General features: G+C 39.1%; 1 protein-coding gene across 1 annotated transcript; it reads right to left on the minus strand.

Moving 5' to 3' along the window:
- Positions 1–1245: 1245 nt before the first annotated feature.
- On the minus strand, positions 1246–16772 carry LOC127528327 (uncharacterized; the record flags this gene model as incomplete). The annotated part of the gene is made up of 2 exons (XM_051928766.1): positions 1246–1359; positions 15990–16772. Coding segments are annotated over 2 exons (897 nt in total), but the record flags the coding sequence as incomplete, so codon positions are not given.
- Positions 16773–19472: the final 2700 nt, after the last annotated feature.

Below are 19472 nucleotides of genomic sequence, written 5' to 3' on the forward strand. Positions count from 1 at the left end.
GCAAATTACAAGAATAAAGTCAACATGTTGACTTCAATCTCGACAAACGGCGAGAATAAAATAGAAATGTCGAGAATAAAGTCAACATGTCGTCACACTATTACACAGTACCCAGGTACATTACACAGTATTGAAAAAAATAAAACCAGTACAACTTGGCTTGCAGTATTATCCAGTAGTATAGAAACAGTGTTCACACTTTTGAACATAATGGTCCACATCTGACCTTTTAAAACCAAAGTATCTCCAGACAACAGACATGACTCCTTTTTCCAGCAAAAGTTCTTCTATGTGATCATGTTCAACTTTATCGTCTGCTACAGCTTCAGTTTTAGAATTTTCTCTGTCCATTTTCATCGTGCAATACCTCTACTACCGCATGTACTCCGTTGCATGTGTGTTTAGCGGTGTAGCAGTGAAAAAGAGCCCCCACGCAATACCTCCACTAATGCATGTACTCCGTTGCATGTGTGTTTAGCGGTGTAGCAGTGAAAAAGGTCCCCCTTAAACAGATTCCCACTGCGCCACGTTCTGAGCGTTGTTTAGGCAATTTAAACCGGTGTTACGGTATAAGAAAAATCCATATCATAACAAAAATAAAAAAAGGTTTTTGGTATGAACCGGTATACCGCCCAGCACTATTTTAACAGCAAAAAAAAAAAACTGCAGTGATTACAAAACATTAAAACCTGTAAGTGTATATTAACTTATAGCTACTTACAGTGATGGCCAAAAATATTGTCGCCACTGCAGTTCGTTCAGAAAATGCACCGCTTCTTCTAGAAAAATTGTAGCAATTACAATGTGTTAATTTCTTTTGTTTTCATTAGAACAACACATAAAAGCACAGATTAAAGGACAATCTAATTTCATTCCACGCAAAACTTGGGAAATGAACTGGGCAAAAATTATTGGCACCCTCAACTTATTATTTGGTACCACACTCTTTGTAAACAATAACTAAAATTAGTCACTTCCTGTAACACCTCTCTACTAGAATTTTGTACCACTCCTCTTTTGCCAACTTCTCCAGGTCTCCCAGATTTGAAGGGAGCTTTCTCCCAACTGTTGTTTTCTATGATGTTCTATTGTGTTTAGATTTGGACTCATTGCTGGCCACTTCATACCTATCCAGCACTTTGTCTTAAACCATTACAGGGTGTTTTTTTGAAGTATGCTTTGAGTCCTGCTGGAAGACCCAGCTTTTTGACACTGGGCTGTACATTGATCTTGTGTCTGCTCCCGTTAGGGCTTGCCACAGCAGATTGTCTTTTCCCATATCTTCTTGTCCTCAGCATCTAGCTCCATTACACCCATGAAAGAGTTTATTGGACGTAAAACATCTAACAGCCTCAGGAACTGTAATGACAAGAGTTTTTTTTGGCATAAAGTGCCATTTTTTTTTCCTGTCGAACAGCTTGCTACTGATTGCTGTAGATTCATTACACACACAGAGATATATTTCAAGTGTTTATTTCTTTTCATTTTGCTGATTATGGCTTATAGCTAATGAAAACCCAAAATTCAGTATCTCAGAAAATTAGAATATTATGAAAAAGTTCAATGTTATGGACTCATGGTGTCAAACTCCACTCCGCTAATTAACCCAAAACACCTGCAAAGGTATCCTGATCCTTTAAATGCTCTCTCAGCCTGGTTCAGTAGGTCACTCAATCATGGGGAAGACTGCTGACTTGACAGTTGTCCAGAACACAGTCATTGACACCCTCCACAAGGAGGGTAAGCCACAAAAGGTCATTGATAAAGAAGCTGGCTGTTCAGTGAGTGTTGTATCCAAGTATATTAATGGAAAGTTAAGTGGAAAAAAAATGTGGCTGAAAAAAGTGCAACAGGGATAACCACAGCCTTGAGAGGATTGTGAAGAATTTGGGGGAGATTCACAAGGAGTGGACTGCAGCTGGACCTACAGTATCTCACAAAAGTGAGTACACCCCTCACATTTTTGTAAATATTTTATTATATTTTTTCATGGGACAACACTGAAGATATGACACTTTGATACAATGTAAATTAGTCAGTTTACAGCTTGTATAACAGTGTAAATTTGCTGTCCCCTCAAAATAACTCAACACACAGCCATTAATGTCTAAACCGCTGGCAACAAAAGTGAATACACCCCTAAGTGAAAAATGTCCAAATTGTGCCCAATTAGCCATTTTCCCTCCCTGGTGTCATGTGACTCGTTAGTGTTACAAGGTCTCAGATGTGAATGGGGAGTGTTAAATTTGGTGTTATCGTTCTCACACTCTCATACTGGTCACTGGAAGTTCAACATGGCACCTCATGGCAAAGAACTCTCCAAGGATCTGAAAAAAAGAATTGTTGCACTACATAAAGATGGCCTAGGCTATAAGAAGACTGCCAACACCCTGAAACTGAGCTGCAGCACGGTGGCCAAGACCATACAGCGGTTTAACAGGACAGGTTCCACTCAGAACAGGCCTCGCCATGGTCGACCAAAGAAGTTGAGTGCACGTGCTCAGCATCATATCCAGAGGTTGTCTTTTGAAAATAGATATATGAGTGCTGCCAGCATTGCTGCAGAGGTTGAAGGGGTGGGGGGGGGGGGTCAGCCTGTCAGTGCTCAGACCATACGCCGCACTCTGCATCAAATTGGCCTGCCTGGCTGTTGTCCCAGAAGGAAGCCTCTTCTAAAAGTGATGCACAAGAAAGCCTGCAAACAGTTTGCTGAAGACAAGCAGACTAAGGACATGGATTACTGGAACCATGTCCTGTGGTCTGATGAGACCAAGATAAACTTATTTGGTTCAGATGGTGTCAAGCGTGTGTGACGGCAACCAGGTGAGGAGTACAAAGACAAGTGTGTCTTGCCTACAGTCAAGCATGGTAGTGGGAGTGCCATGGTTTGGGGCTGCATGAGTGCTGCCGGCACTGGGGAGTTAACAGTTCATTGAGGGAACCATAAATGCCAACATGTACTGTGACATACTGAAGCAGAGCATGATCCCCTCCCTTCGGAAACTTGGCTGCAGGGCAGTATTCCAACATGATAACGACCCCAAACACACCTCCAAAACGACTACTGCCTTGCTAAAGAAACTGAGGGTAACTGTGCTGGACTGGCCAAGCATGTCTCCAGACCTAAACCCTATTGAGCATCTGTGGGGCATCCTCAAACGGAAGGTGGAGGAGCTCAAGGTATCTAACATCCACCAGCTCTGTGATGTTGTCATGGAGGAGTGGAAGAGGATTCCAGTGGCAACCTGTGAAGCTCTAGTGAACCCCATGCCCAAGAGAGTTAAGGCAGTGCTGGAAAATAACACACAAAGTAGTGACAGTTTGGGGACAATTTGGACATTTTTCACTTAGGGGTGTACTCACTTTTTTTGCCAGGGGTTTAGACATTAATGGCTGTGTGTTGAGTTATTTTGAGGGGACAGCAAATTTACACTGTTACACAAACTGTATACTGACTATTTTACATTGTATCAAAGTGTCATATCTTCAGTGTTGTCCCATGAAAAGATATAATAAAATATTTACAAAAATGTGAGGGGTGTACTCACTTTTGTGAGATACTGTATCTGGGACATGGGCTACAACTGTCGCATTCCTTGAGTCAAACCAGTCCTGAACCAGAGACAACGTCAGAAGCATCTTGCCTAGACTAAGGAGAAAATGGATTGAACAGTTGCTCAGTGGTCCAAAGTTCGCTTTTCAGATGAAAGTAAATTTTGCATTTCATTTGGAAATCAAGGTCCCAGAGTCTGGAGGAAGAGTGGAGAGACAGAATTGAAGTTGTTTGAGGTCCAGTGTGAAGTTTTCACAGTCCAGGATGATTTGGGGAGCCATGTCATCTGCTGGTGTTGGTTCACTGCGCTTTATCAAGTCCAAAGCCAATGTAGCCGTCTACAAGATCACTTTAAAGCACTTCATGCTTCCCTCTGCCAAAAGTACCAATACCTGGTTTACAGACCATGGTATCACTGTGCTTGGTTGGCCAGCAAACTCTCCTGACCTAAACATGGGGTATTGTCAAGAGGAAGATGAGAGACACCAGACCCAACAATGCAGACGAGCTAAAGGCCACTATCGAAGCATCCTGTGCTTCCATAACACCTAAGCAGTGACACAGGCTGATCGCCTCCATGCCATGCTGCATTGATGCAGTAATTCATACAAATGGAGCCCCTACCAAATATTGAGTGCATACATGGACATACTTTTCTATAGGCCAAAATTTCTCTATTAAACATTTTTTTTATTGGTCTTATGTAATATTCTTATTTTCTGAGATACTATATTTTTTGTTTTCATTACCTGTAAGCCATAATCCGTAAATTGTAAAGAAATAAAAACTTGAAATATATCACACTGTGTGTAATGAATCTATATACGAGTTTTTTTTAAATTGAATTACTGAAATCAATTAACTTTTCAATGATATTCTAATTTATTTAGATGCACCTGTAAGTAAAATGTTTAAAGGTATCAATAACACTCCAGCCATCATAAAAAACCTCACACTGGTTTCATTCCATCTGAACTAGTGTAGTGCTGAGGAGTCACCCATTGCATGGCTGCATTCAGGTCCTAATCTGGGATCCCGAGTTGGTTTGTCATGTGGTGGGTGCGGCAATGCGACTGTATCAGTGCCTGCTCCTAACCTTCTCTCTTTCTCTCAGGATGTTTTGTTAGTTTTTTAAAGTCTGTTGCTTTGTTGGGTGGTGTGGGAGTAAGGGTATAAGATAATTACACGTTGCAGAAAAAAGTAAGAAAGTGGCAGTTTACAGTAGAGCCATTCTTGTGCTGATTGTGTATTGTTCTGACAAAGATGAAACATTTTACTTGATTGAATTGTAGTTTCAAAGCATAAAAATACTTAAATATGAGAGCAGGAGTTTAAACAGAATTGGTGCCTTGAAACAACCTTGATGTATCTATTCCAGGTTCCTTTAGTTATGAGATCATCATGGTGCTGTTCTGCTCTAATAAACAGAAAAATTGACAATTCAAAAAATACATAATTATAATGTGTTCTGGTGTATCCAGAAAATATACAATTTTCCCAGTTAGGGAATGTTATATTCCATTTATGACACACAGATTAGATGAATGCAATGATTTTATGTTTGAAATGCAGTACTAAATGTACCTTACAGTTTTTTGGGCACTTGGCACATTAAGAGTGAAATCCTGGGAAGTGTGGTACAAAACTGCAAAGACATTTGATTTTGGAAATAATATCTTAGTCAACTGCAGGTCATGTATGCTTACTCTCTACAATTTAAAAAATTACAATTTTAAGGCATTATTAAGAACCATACATAGCAAGATATCAGAAAGGGAAAGAGAAGATGGATAATATTTCATATCTACCAGTAATGCAGTAGTTAAGGTGATGGCATGCTCTTTACGTATTCAGTAGGAAGCCTGGTCCAGTCAAAACTTTGTATATACATGATTTTTTTTTCTGTCTGTATAGCATGCTTTATCATTGTCACACACATATAGTAAAATTAAGCAATTTTTAAATTAAGATTTATTTTCTTTTATTAGATTCCTGGCTTTTTGTAGTTTTATAATTGCTTTTAAGTTTAAAGAGGTAATTTTCCATCCTAATGATGTGCAAATGTAATTTAGCCCCTTTCCCTTTTGTATAACACATTAATAAGATAATTATTTGCCAGAATTTAGATCTTTTAAGTTTTTACTATTGCAGATTCAATGGTGTGCACCTTTTAAACCTGATGAAAACACAACCCAGGGGTGCGGAAATCCAACGCCCGACTCGTCCGACACGGGTAAATTGACCGTCGGACAAGCGAGTTTTTCTGGTTTCAGTTGTCCGCGGACAAGTGCAATTTTCTGGAGAAAAAAGAATTATATGTGCTGTGCAGGGCACATTTTTACCACTACTTTGAAATTTTAAACATTTGGGTACGTACTTTGTGTGGAAACAGTCTACTTAGGCATGTTCTTCATGTCTCAAATTGGTTTTCAATATTGTTTACAAAATGACGGCTGGTTTTTCAAAGGGGAAGCACTCTTACGGTCTTACATAAATACAGTGTGGTGTGAAAAACTATTTGCTCCCCTTCCTGATTTCTTATTCTTTTGCATGTTTGTCACACAAAATGTTTCTGATCATCAAACACATTTAACCATTAGTCAAATATAACACAAGTAAACACAAAATGCAGTTTGTAAATGGTGGTTTTTATTATTTAGGGAGAAAAAAAAATCCAAACCTACATGGCCCTGTGTGAAAAAGTAATTGCCCCCTGAACCTAATAACTGGTTGGGCCATCCTTAGCAGCAATAACTGCAATCAAGCGTTTGCGATAACTTGCAATGAGTCTTTTACAGCGCTCTGGAGGAATTTTGGCCCACTCATCTTTGCAAAATTGTTGTAATTCAGCTTTATTTGAGGGTTTTCTAGCATGAACCGCCTTTTTAAGGTCATGCCATAGCATCTCAATTGGATTCAGGTCAGGACTTTGACTAGGCCACTCCAAAGTCTTCATTTTGTTTTTCTTCAGCCATTCAGAGGTGGATTTACTGGTGTGTTTTGGGTCATTGTCCTGTTGCAGCACCCAAGATTGCTTCAGCTTGAGTTGACGAACAGATGACCGGACATTCTCCTTCAGGATTTTTTGGTAGACAGTAGAATTCATGGTTCCATCTATCACAGCAAGCCTTTCAGGTCCTGAAGCAGCAAAACAACCCCAGACCATCACACTACCACCACCATATTTTACTGTTGGTATGATGTTCTTTTTCTGAAATGCTGTGTTCCTTTTACGCCAGATGTAACGGGACATTTGCCTTCCAAAAAGTTCAACTTTTGACTCATCAGTCCACAAGGTATTTTCCCAAAAGTCTTGGCAATCATTGAGATGTTTCTTAGCAAAATTGAGACGAGCCCTAATGTTCTTTTTGCTTAACAGTGGTTTGCGTCTTGGAAATCTGCCATGCAGGCCGTTTTTGCCCAGTCTCTTTCTTATGGTGGAGTCGTGAACACTGACCTTAATTGAGGCAAGTGAGGCCTGCAGTTCTTTAGACGTTGTCCTGGGGTCTTTTGTGACCTCTCGGATGAGTTGTCTCTGCGCTCTTGGGGTAATTTTGATCGGCCGGCCACTCCTGGTAAGGTTCACCACTGTTCCATGTTTTTGCCATTTGTGGATAATGGCTCTCACTGTGGTTCGCTGGAGTCCCAAAGCTTTAGAAATGGCTTTACAGTATAACCTTTACCAGACTGATAGATCTCAATTACTTCTGTTCTCATTTGTTCCTGAATTTCTTTGGATCTTGGCATGATGTCTAGCTTTTGAGGTGCTTTTGGTCTACTTCTCTGTGTCAGGCAGCTCCTATTTAAGTGATTTCTTGATTGAAACAGGTGTGGCAGTAATCAGGCCTGGGGGTGGCTACGGAAATTGAACTCAGGTGTGATACACCACAGTTAGGTTATTTTTTAACAAGGGGGCAATTACTTTTTCACACAGGGCCATGTAGGTTTGGATTTTTTTTCTCCCTAAATAATAAAAACCATCATTTAAAAACTGCATTTTGTGTTTACTTGTGTTATATTTGACTAATGGTTAAATGTGTTTGATGATCAGAAATATTTTGTGTGACAAACATGCAAAAGAATAAGAAATCAGGAAGGGGGCAAATAGTTTTTCACACCACTGTATTTTACCCTACTATTTACACGCTTGGAGATACGGTCATTTTTTTCATGCCGACATTATGATGTAATCTGATGATTTTTCATTAAAATTGATAACTTCTATATATTACCAGTAATGGCATACTGCATGATAACGTGCAGTGAATCCACTTGACTTGAGCATTCGTAGTTTTCATCCTCTTTCTCTGTATGTTTATCATTCGTTTGCTCAGAGGTTGATGTGCTTGCTGCTTCCTGAGTAGCTCTTCTTTTCTCCACCCTAGCGGCCTGCTGCTTCTCTTCTTTTGTTGGCATTTTTTCACGTTAAAACTGATTAATTTAGTTTTTGTGTTGCAATTACTTAGTACGTTTTCCTTAATTTTTCACTTAAGCTGGCACTTAAGTCTTCAATCTGCCTCAAGAATGATTAGCGAAGGTGGTGGGGAACGAGAATGGCACCCATACGCATGCACTGCCCTGCTGCGCAGTGCCGAGAGTCAACAATAAAATAAAATAAAAATAAAAAGAGTAATACAAATCATCACATCGAAAGCGGATAGTAGATGTCACGTAGTATATGTGTACCAAATTTCAAGTCAGTAGGTGAAACGGTTTGCGAGCTACAGGTGATTTAAAATCCTGGACAGACAAACGAACAGCCACAGTAGCGTATTATATAAGAAGACTGATAAAATTCCTTGTTTCTACATAAAAATACAGTCATTTTACTTACAATGCAGATGTTTTCACCACATAACAAAGCTTGTTAGGCTGTTAATCTTTCCTGAAATTTGCGATTTCGCATAGGTTGTGATATATTGAGGAGTTAAGAAATTTATTGCGTGACAACATCAATTTTGATGAGCTGTCTATAGATCGTTTTTGATTAGAGAATTTTTCATATAAAACAAGTTGGTTTCGCACTGTCAGTTTATTAAAAATAAAGAAGAAGACATTCTAATAGTTTCCAAATGTTATGAAATATCTATAAAAATCTTCACTTAGACGCAATTATTTTTTCTTCTTGTGAGAGATTATTCTCCAATATGAATTTAGTAAAGAGTTCTCTAAGAACCTGTCTGACTCAGCAAAAACCTTCAAAACCAGATGCGAATTGTTGCTGATGGCAAACCTTTAGAAGAGTTTGACCCACTACCAGCTGTGGAATTCTGGCTGTCAACAGGCACATCACTCAAAGTCATCAGCATCCACCTCTGCAGGACCATCAGTCCAGGAACCATGCAGTTCAGCTCAAGCAGAAATGAATAGCATTCAGCCCATGCTGTCTGAGATGGTAAAGATTCTTGGGGGGGGGGGGGGAGATGTTGCAAGACAAAAGCTGAAGAACATGGCAGAAAATGAATCAGGACAGTGTTCTGTTATGTAACTGTAATATGTGAAACAGAACTGTTGTAGCTATAATGAAGGCATTGTTTATTAGTGAGTTAAAACGATAAGGGAATCTTTTATATAATGTTCTAGAGCAAGGTGGCAAAATACTACTCCCTGAAAGAACTTTTTTCAGTTTTATAATGGAAGGCAGTTTTGGTATCAATAAAAGAGATCAGAAAAAATGAACTATTTTTCACTTTTGTTATTTGTTTATGGGCAAGTGAATTTAACTGGCGAACAAGTGGATTTTCTAAGTTTACTTGTCCGTGGACAAGTAGAAAAAAATTTGATTTACACACCCCTGCAACCTCACATTGTTGATTATTTTTGAGTAGTCACACATTGCAGAACATAAAGCACAAAACAACTGGTTGCATTTCAGTTTACTTCAGCAGCTGATGGCCAGAAAGAATTAAAGTATTGATTAAAAGTGTAAAAGATGGTATTCTGGTGACAATGGTATTGGAAAGAAGTATGTTTTACAATGTAAAGTGACCTTTCTAATTGCATTGTAATAAATAAACAAAATTTAATTCAAATTGAAATGAAAAGCTGTACCTGTTGCTCACTAAATTAAATATTAATACAGACAACCCAAACTTTCTTGGGGATTAACCCATGGTATCCTTTTTTTTTTTTTTTGCATAGATTTTAGTTTGTTTATGTAAGCCCATGGTTAGTGTGGTGAAAACAGGCAGGCACAGACTCTAGTTTGTTCTAGGGCTTCAAATACCGATTAGTTTGTTGATTAATCGATTTGTTGGATTGAAAAAAAAATCATTTGAAATTAAGCACAAAAGGTATGCAAAGAAATGTAGCTGTTACCAAAAAATTTACCAAAGTTCAGCAGCTTTTACATATAAAATGGGATTCAGCAAAAGCCTGACGCGTCAAAATGATTCCACAGACAAAATATCTTTAGCTTTAGTAAAAATTCAAAGTAAAACAGTTCACACAAAATAGAGAAAAATTGATATAGCATAGAAAAGAAAAGTTCTGTTTAAAGCTTAAAATTCTTGTTTCATTTCTTTGTTTTCTTATTCAGTAAAATCATTTCCAAACGTTTCTGAGCTATTTCAAAATGGTCAGAAAACTGTATGCCTATCCTTTTTCTATACTGAACATGGGTCTTTTAAGTCACTGTGTTCTGGGACCTATTCTAAACAACAACTGGCTCAATTAACATACTGTATCTTAGTTATAGCAAAAACGTTCTATCTCTTACTAACTTACAGGGGATAAAATGCTATACCATTGTCTATGGTTATGACTAAGCAAACACTAATGTGAATTTAACTTAACACTAGAATTACCAAAGCCTGCGAAAAAACTCGTAATGCTCTCATTGCGTTTTTGTTTTCTTTTGCACACAAGAATGGAGGAAAAAAAAAATTTCTGCTTAGACAGGGACTTGCATTACTTCACAACCATTTTTTTTAAACACACACACACGGTAATGTTCCATGAGTTTGCAAGTGCGTAATGCAGCACCCCAATTTAGCGGAGCGACTGTGTTTATATAAAAAAACACCCAAATATGGTAAGTGAAACGTTTACTAGCTAGTGGCTAACGACACACATTTTTTTAGTTGCCTATCATGAAATTCTGTCACATATGCTAGTATTTTATTCACATTGTAGAGGGCTGGACTATGGCTCAAATTATTCCTCATTTCAGACCAAAAATCATGTCATTATGCCTAGCCTAGCAAACATTGTGTTCATATGTAATTGTATCACATAACGCTGAAGCAGCATTCAACTTACTGGGATGATGGCATGTCTTCCTCCTTCACAGAGCCTTTAACTGTGTGTTTTCCGTTCAAATGTTTATGCATCTCAGTTGTGCTCCTGAGCCATACATGGTCAGACCTGCACATTTTCCAACTTGCAACCTTTTTTCTGCATTCAGAGGAGGTAAGTGGGTGTTTCCTGGCCACAGACTGGATTTTTTTTCCTTTTGGGATAGTAATATCAATAGTATTGCAGAGGCAGTCACAGGGTATATAAAGTTTTGTGTTGACACTGTGGTGCCAAAAAAAGACTATTAAAATATTTTCAAACAATAAGGATTATATTATTCCTGAAGTTAAGCAATATATTAGACAAAAGAAACAAGTTTTCTTGATTAACTAGGGGGCTCCGCCCCCTGCTCGCTTCGCTCGCCAACCCCTGGTGTTGGGAAATGACAAAGAGCGTGATGTATGAATGAGATATAGAATAGTGTGAAGGTGTAGATGATGCAAATAGAAAGCAAACAATAAAGTGTGTGGCACAGTGTAAAGGTTTATTGGAAAATTTCTTTGTACACGCCGTTTAAGTGTAAAAGGTAATTCCAGGTCAGAACTTGTAAGGTCAATGAAGATGGTGATTGTCGTGATCAGAGTCAACTTTGTCAGAGCTTAGAAAGAGTTGTGTCTCTCCAGGAAGTAATGCAATGACTTGGGTATTTATGTTTTCCACATTAATATTTTTTGGACATAATATAGTGCGTTGTGTTAAAAGGGGCATTTGGTCTAATGAGATTGCTGTTCCAAATATCTCTGTAACTAAGTCGTCGCAGATAAAGGCTTGAGGAATTGTAATAATATCTGGGTGAAGTCTATCTGTATTGGTGAGTGTACCATCTCCCAGTTGTAATAACCAATTGTTATGATCTGGATGTGGACATCGCATGTTTTGTACTAACTGTATCTTTTGAAAGCAATGCCAATTGTCTGCGTATTTTAAGGTGCACTGAACAATAGCTGAGCGCATGGCATGTGGAACAATAGCTAAGCACTGTCTAAAATCTCCTCCTAATAAAAGTACCTTTCCTCCAAAGGGAATATTATTATTCATCAACGTTTGTAGAAGTTTATGAATGGTGTTGAGTAAGTGAGTGGATGCCATTGTACATTCATCAATAATTAACAGTTTTGCAAGACGGATGTCATGTGCAGTGCCACTGTTAATGTTCATAGTGGATACCGATTTGTAGGATCTAATGCAGTTCATAAAGTTTTCACTTTCAGGTACATCGTTAGTTAGAAGCTTCTGTAGATATTCAGGATATGAATGTAAAGGAGGCAGTCTAATTTGACCCTTTTGACAACAACATGTAAATTCATTACTTGTATTGCCAGTTGTTTCTTCAGGGAAGTTAAGTGAATGACAATGATTGCAAATGACATTCATTAATCCCAATGAATTTTCCTGAATAGTGGACTCATTATTGAACGCGTTGTCAGGTAACTGGCGCAAGCGTTTAGCAGGTGTCTGTCGTTGATGTCCGTGACGTGTATGTTTTGCTTGTGCCGTTTGAGAGGCGCGTCGTTGTATGTACATTATTTGGGACGTGTTGTGTTAGAGGTGTAATCGATTTGCTTGTGCTGTGTGAGAAACCCGTTGTAGTTTACGGCGTGCATTGTTTGTATTGAGCCTTGCCCGTTTTTGTATGTCGGTCAGTTGAGCTTTCTCTTTTTGGAGCCTTGCGTGATTGTTTTCCGGCATTCCAGATGTGCGGTGTAGACGTCTGCGTTAATTTATTTTGTACCTTCGCTGCCATTTCTGTATGTCTGAGACGGGAGGTGTTTCGTTTTGAACCCGTGCCTGTTTCGATGCAGCACTGTGAGACGCGTGCTGCATGCGTCTACGTTCAGTGTGTCTGTCCATTTGGGTTCGTTTCTGGAACTGTGTTAGTTGAGGTTTGCGTTTTTGGAGCTGAGACATTTTTTCTTCCAGAGTGTCAGAAGCGCGTTGTAGCCGACGTGTATTGTTTTTTTTCATGCGGGTTCCTGTGTTTGGTCCCGTTACCCGAGCCGTATCGTTTTGTACCCGTGATCGTGAATTCATGAATTGTTTGTTGTTCAGCATTAGAAATATGGATAAGTAATAAGGAGGATCGCACTCACTGTTAATATGGAGCCTTTTCTGCGGTTGAACGGTTAATAGTGCCTCATTGTAATGAGATCCACCTATGCTGCATAGTGTGAATTGTGTTTGGTCCCATTATCCGAGCCGTATTGTTTTGTAACCGTGATCGTGAATTCATGACTTGTTTGTTCTTGAGCGTGATAAATATGGAGAAGTAATAAGGAGGATCACACTCACTGTTAATATGGAGTCTTTTCTGCGGTTGAACGGTTAATAGTACCTTATTGTAATGAGATCCCGTTGAGATGACGTGTGTTTAATATGGACAGTTCATTTAGAAATGGGGCTTTGTGTGTCATTTGTTATTTATGTTACTGTGGTCGAGGGTCTGAATCGTCGTTTTTGTGTACGTTTCGTGTGCTATGGCCGTAGTCTGTCCCGTTTCGTGTCCAATGGGCTTTGTGTTGTGCTCGCGGCTTCTTTTTTTTGTGTGCTAGGGGCTTGTTGAATCCTCCTCTTTGTGTGCGTCCTGTTTCGTGTGCAACGGCGTCTGACTCCTTTTTTCTGTGGTCTGACTTCTTTTTTCTGTGCGCAACGCCTCATTTCTTATTTTACGTTGTATTCCATCCGGTTCCCATTGCTTGCGGGGGGGGGGGGGGGGGGGGGGCACCTGCGCAGTACGTCTTTTGCATCCACGGCCAATTGCCGGATGTCCCTGCGTCCATCCGGTTTACCATTCTCGGTTAGTAATGTGGATGACATTTGTAGCTGCGTTTTCCCAAAGTTTCTAAAATTCTGCAGCTCAAACTCAAAAAATGGGATTCAGCAAAGGCCTGACGCGCAGAAATGATTCCACAGACAAAATATCTTCGTTTTTAAAAGTTTAGTTAAATTTTAAAGTAAAACAGTTCACAAATAAATAAAGGAAGAAAAATTAAAATAGCAAAAAAAAAAAAAATTATAATAAGAAAAATGTAGTTCTGAGCTTAATCTTGTTACAACTTAAATTGTTATTAATTTCTTATAATTTCTGAACCATTTCAAAACGGTCAGAAAACTGTATGCTTATCCCATTTCTAAACTTAAAATTGGTTTATCACGTCCCTCTTTACTGGGACCTGTTCTAAACACAACTAAACTTAATATCACACTGTTTCTCAATTATAGCAAGAAGATTCTATCTCTTACTAACTTATGGGGGGGGGGGGGGGGGGGAGACTTTATCATTGTCTATGACTTTGGAAGAAATTATATCCTATTCAAATAAAGCAAACATTAATATGAGTTTAACTCAAAACTTTAAGTTTCTAAAATTGTCTCTTACATTTCCGGCCCCTAATTGGCTATGCAGGAGCGGAGACAATTACTATTCTTTACTTCAATATGAGCCAGTTAACTTTATATTAACTATTGTTTTCAAATCACTAGCAATAACACTGCAAACAAACTTTAAAAATTTCATATTTCAAACATTTGCTGTTTCTTGAAGCAGGCACAGTTTATTCACAGGTCTGTCCAGTGTGCTGGTTTTGGTCTGCACACAAACTCTTCTGACTGCACCTTTGGAATCTGGCATTGTCTTGATGACTCGACCCATTTCCCAGGAATTGCGAGGTGTAGCTTTATCTACAATTAAAACAATGTCCCCTGGTTCAAAATTTCTTCTTGGTGCAAGCCATTTTTGACGTTCTTGAAGTATTGGTAAATACTCTTTAGTCCATCTTTTCCAAAACAAATCGGCCATGTATTGAATTTGTTTCCAGCGTCTTCTTGGGTATGGTTCATTCTCTGAAACGAGTTCGGGTGGTAATTTAGGTTTTGTCTTCAGTAACAACAAGTGATTGGGTGTGAGTGGTTCTAAATCATTTGGGTCGTCTGATGTCTTTGTAAGGGGTCTGTTATTGAGTATTGATTCCACTCTACACATCATTGTAGGAAGGTTTTCATCATCGAGTGTTTGTTGGTTTAGTGTTGAATTTAAGATCTTTCTTATGCTCCTTATTTGTCTTTCCCACACTCCACCTTGATGAGAAGCTGATGGTGGATTGAAAATCCATTTGATTTGTTCTTGCATCATAGCGTTGCTGATTTTTTTGTGTTCCAATTTTTTATAGCTTCTCGTAGCTCCCTTTCTGCCCCAACAAAATTTGTTCCATTGTCTGAGCGCGTGATTTTAACTTGTCCTCTTCTATCTGTAAATCGGAGTATGGCTTGGATACAAGAATCAGTGTCTAAGCTATGTGCAATCTCTATGTGCGCAGCTCTGGTTGTTAAACATGTGAAGATTACTCCGTACCTCTTAACTAGGCTTCTTCCTCTTTTGACTAGGAAAGGGCCAAAATAATCAACTCCGACATTTGTAAACGGTGGTTGGTTTGGTGCTAGGCGATCATCTGGCAAATCTGCCATTTTTTGCTCACCTACTTTCGCATTGTATCTTCTGCACGTTGTGCACTTTGAAAATATTTTTCTGATAGCTGAATTCGCTTGAGGTATCCAGTATTTCTGGCGTAACTGTGCGAGCACATAATTGCGCCCACAATGTCCAATTCGTTCATGAATGTGTTGCAATATGAGAGAAGCAACATGTGAATGCTTGTGTAGAATTGCAGGATGTTTAGCTTCTTCGGGGAATTCCAGCTTTGCAGAGTCTTCCTCCAACTCTCAGTATTCCATCTTGTATGATCGGGTCAAGTTTATAGATTTGACTGTTCTTTTTAACACAAGCCTTTTTCTTTAAAGCCTTTAATTCTTCTGGAAATTCTTGCTGTTGACTGAGGTGGATAAGCTCTGTTTCGGCTTTAACTAAATTGTCTAATGACATTGGATTTGTTTTTAAGGTCAGTTTATACCTTTTCATGTGCTTTGCAATGAGTGATTTTTGTTCTTCTGGATCACTTTTAGTCTGACTGACTTCTAATTGAAATGTTTTTCTTTCATTTCTTAAGTTCAGCATTAAGTCTTTAAACTTTAGGAACCAAGCCACTGCTTTCTTCAAGCGATGCCAATCTGGAAAGTAGGTGATTAATTTGTTGATGGGCTCGATTGTTTCCTCTATTTTTGTCATGTTGACTGCACAGGTTTTAACTTCTGGATCATCTTCAGTGAGTGAATTGTTCAGTTGATCTGGTCTTTTTGGCCACTCCCGTTCGGGCTTCAATAAGAAACTTGGACCTTGTGACCATGTGGTGCTTTTGAGAAAGTTTTCTATGCTTAGCCCTCTGGATGTTTGATCAGCCGGGTTAAGGGCAGATGTGACATACCTCCACTGAGAAGGCTGTGAATGATCTCTGATCACAGAGATTCTGTTGGCAACAAAGGTCTTGAACCGAGTGCTTTCATTTGAAATGTATTTTAGCACCGTGGTGCTATCTGTCCAAAATGTAGATTCCTCTAAGGGCATTTGAAGCTCACCTTTAAGCATTTTGTCCATTTTAACTGCCACAACGGCTGCAGTCAGCTCCAATCTTGGAATCGTGACCTGTTTCAGTGGTGCAACTCTTGACTTGCCCATCAGGAATGAACAATGCTTTTTACCCTCTTCGTTGGTTAAGACAAGGTAGGTGACAGTGCCATATCCATCTTCACTAGCATCTGCAAAATGGTGCATTTGTGCTGTTTTTATGGTTCCAAATCCAGTAGGTTTGAAGCATCTGTTTACTTTATAGTCTATAAGTAACTGCAAATCATCCATCCATTTTTTCCATTTCTGAATGTGTTTGACTTCTACTTCTTCATCCCACCCAAATTTTTCTTTGCATAAGTCTCTTAGAATAAGTTTTGCTGGCAGTAGGGCGGGCGCTAGAAAACCAAGTGGATCATAAACTGAGCTAACAACAGACAGAATACCACGCCTTGTAGCGGGCTTGTTTTGTAACTTAATCTGAAATTTGAAACTGTCCGTTTCTGTGCACCACTGGACACCCAGGGCACGTTCTATGGGAAGGAGACTGTGGCTCAAGTCTAAGTCCTTTTGTTCATGAGCTCTATCTTCTTCAGGAATAGACAATAAAACTTCTCTGTTGTTACTCACCCACTTAGTCAAGTGAAAACCCCCTTTGAGGCATAGAGCTTGGAGGTCCTTTGCAAGCTTTATTGCTTGTTCCTCTGTTGTCACTGACCTTAAGCAGTCATCCACATAGAAATTATTGAGAACGGTGTTAACAGCTTCCTCAGGAAATGTATCTCTGGAGTCTTCGGCTGTTCTACGCAAAGCATAAGAAGCACAACTGGGTGAAGAAGTAGCACCAAAAAGATGTACTGTCATTTTGTATTCTTCAAGGTCTTTATTTAAATTACCTTCGGGCCACCATAAAAAACGTAAAAGATCAGTGTCTCTATCTGGTACTTTGACTTGGTAGAACATTGACTTAATGTCTGCCATTAATGCTACTGGCTCCTTTCTGAATCTTGTAAGGACGCCAATGAGTGTGTTAGTTAGGTCGGGACCTTTTAGTAATTGCTCATTAAGTGAGGTTCCCTGATAGGTGGCTGTGCAGTCAAAGTCTACTCGAATTTTATTTTTCTTTGGGTGATACACACCGTGATGTGGGATGTACCACACTCTGCCTTCATTGCAATTTAGGTTTTCTTTGGGTACCTTGACAGCATAACCCTTGTCTATAATGTCTTTCATGAAGGCTTTATAGTCTCCGTGGAAACCTGAATTTTTGCTCAGTTTTCTTTTGAGTCCTATGGTACGCTGTTCAGCAATACAGCGATTGTTTGGCATTTTCAGTGTTTCATCCTTCAAAGGCAAATTTAAACAATAATGGCCACCTACCAGACTTGCAGATTCTGAGGCTACTAGGGGGCTCTGCCCCCTGCTCGCTTCGCTCGCCAACCCCTGGTGTTGTGAAATTACAAAGAGCGTGATGTATGAATGAGATATAGCATAGTGTGAAGGTGTAGATGACGCATATAGGAAGCAAATAAAGTTGTGCATGTCCAAAAACGGGCTCAGAGAGGTAGATGCTAACTTTGTGTATTGTTTGTCCTTGTGATTTGTTGATGGTCATGGCCAAGGTTGGTTTTAATGGGGAACTGTCGCTGTTTAAGAGTAAAAGGTAATTCCAGCTCAGAACTTGTAAGGTTAATTCTAGGAATCAGAACAGTATTGTTAGCATGTGATGTTGTAAGAAGTTTTGTTTCAATAACATTGTGTGGCATGGTGTTGACGACTAAACGTGTAGCATTGCATAAACACTGTTTAGTGTCAAGGTTTCTTAATAGCATGATTATTGTTCCGTTTTTAAGGCTAAGATTGTGTTGTGTTAATCCCGCTGGGTTAATAGTGTTCAAATATTCTAAGGGGAAATTAAGATGGTCATTGTCGTCATCAGAGTCAATTTTGTCAGAGCTTAGAAAGAGCTGTGCAACTCCAGGAAATAATGAAATGACCTGGTTACTAATGTGATCAACATTAATATTTTTTGGACATAATATAGTTTGTTGTGTTAAAAGGGGTATTTGGTGTAATGAGATTGCTGTTCCAAATATCTCCGTAACTCTTTTGAAAGCAATGCCAATTGTCTGCGTATTTTAAGGTGGACTGCAGAATAGCCGAGCGCATGGAATGTGGAACAATAGCTAAGCACTGTGTAAAATCTCCCCCTAATAAAAGTACCTTTGCTCTAAAGGGAATATTATTATTTATCAACGTTTGTAGAAGTTTATCAATGGTGTTGAGTAAGTGACTGGATGGCATTAGATGCAAAAGCAAATGAACTATTGTAGGATCTAATGCAGTTCATAAAGTTTTCACTTTCAGGTACTTCGTCAGTTAGAAGCTTCTGTAGATATGCAGGATATGAATGTAAAGGAGGCAGTCTAATTTGACCCTTTTGACGATAACGTGTAAATTCATTACTTGTATTGCTAGTTGTTTCTTCAGGGAAGTTAAGTGAATGATAATGATTGTAAATGACATTCAGTAATCCCAATGAATTTTCATGAATTGCGTTTATTTATTTTGTCCCTTCGCTGCCGTTTTTGTATCTGTGAGACTCGAGGTGTTTCGTTTTGAACCCTTGCCTGTTTCGATGTAGCACTTTGAGACGCGTGCTGTATGCGTGTACGTTCACTGTGTCTGTCCATTTGCGCTCGTTTCTGTTAATGTGTTAGTTGAGCTTTGCGTTTTTGGAGCCGAGACATTTTTTCTTTCGGGGTTTCAGAAGCGCATTGTATGCGCTGACGTGTATTGTTTTTTTTTCATGCGGGTTCGTGTGTTTGGTTCCGTCACTTGAGCCGTATCGTTTTGTACCTGTGATCGTGAATTCATTACTTGTTTGTTCTGCAGCGTTAGATATATGGATAAGTAATAAGGAGGATCGCACTCACTGTTATTATGGAGGCTTTTCTGTGGTTAAACGGTTAATAGTGGATCAGTGTAATGAGATCGACCTATGCTGCCTAATTTGAATGTGTTCAGATGACGTATGTTTAATACGGACGGTTCGTTTAGTAATGGGCAGGGTTGCCACCTGTCCTGTAAAATACGGAATCGTCCCTTATTTGAGAATGAAATTGCGCGTCCCGTTTTGAATCAATACGGGAAGGGTTTTGTCCCGTA

The sequence above is a fragment of the Erpetoichthys calabaricus genome, chromosome 6 (assembly GCF_900747795.2).
Source record: "Erpetoichthys calabaricus chromosome 6, fErpCal1.3, whole genome shotgun sequence".
Classification (NCBI taxonomy): Eukaryota; Metazoa; Chordata; class Cladistia; order Polypteriformes; family Polypteridae; genus Erpetoichthys; species Erpetoichthys calabaricus.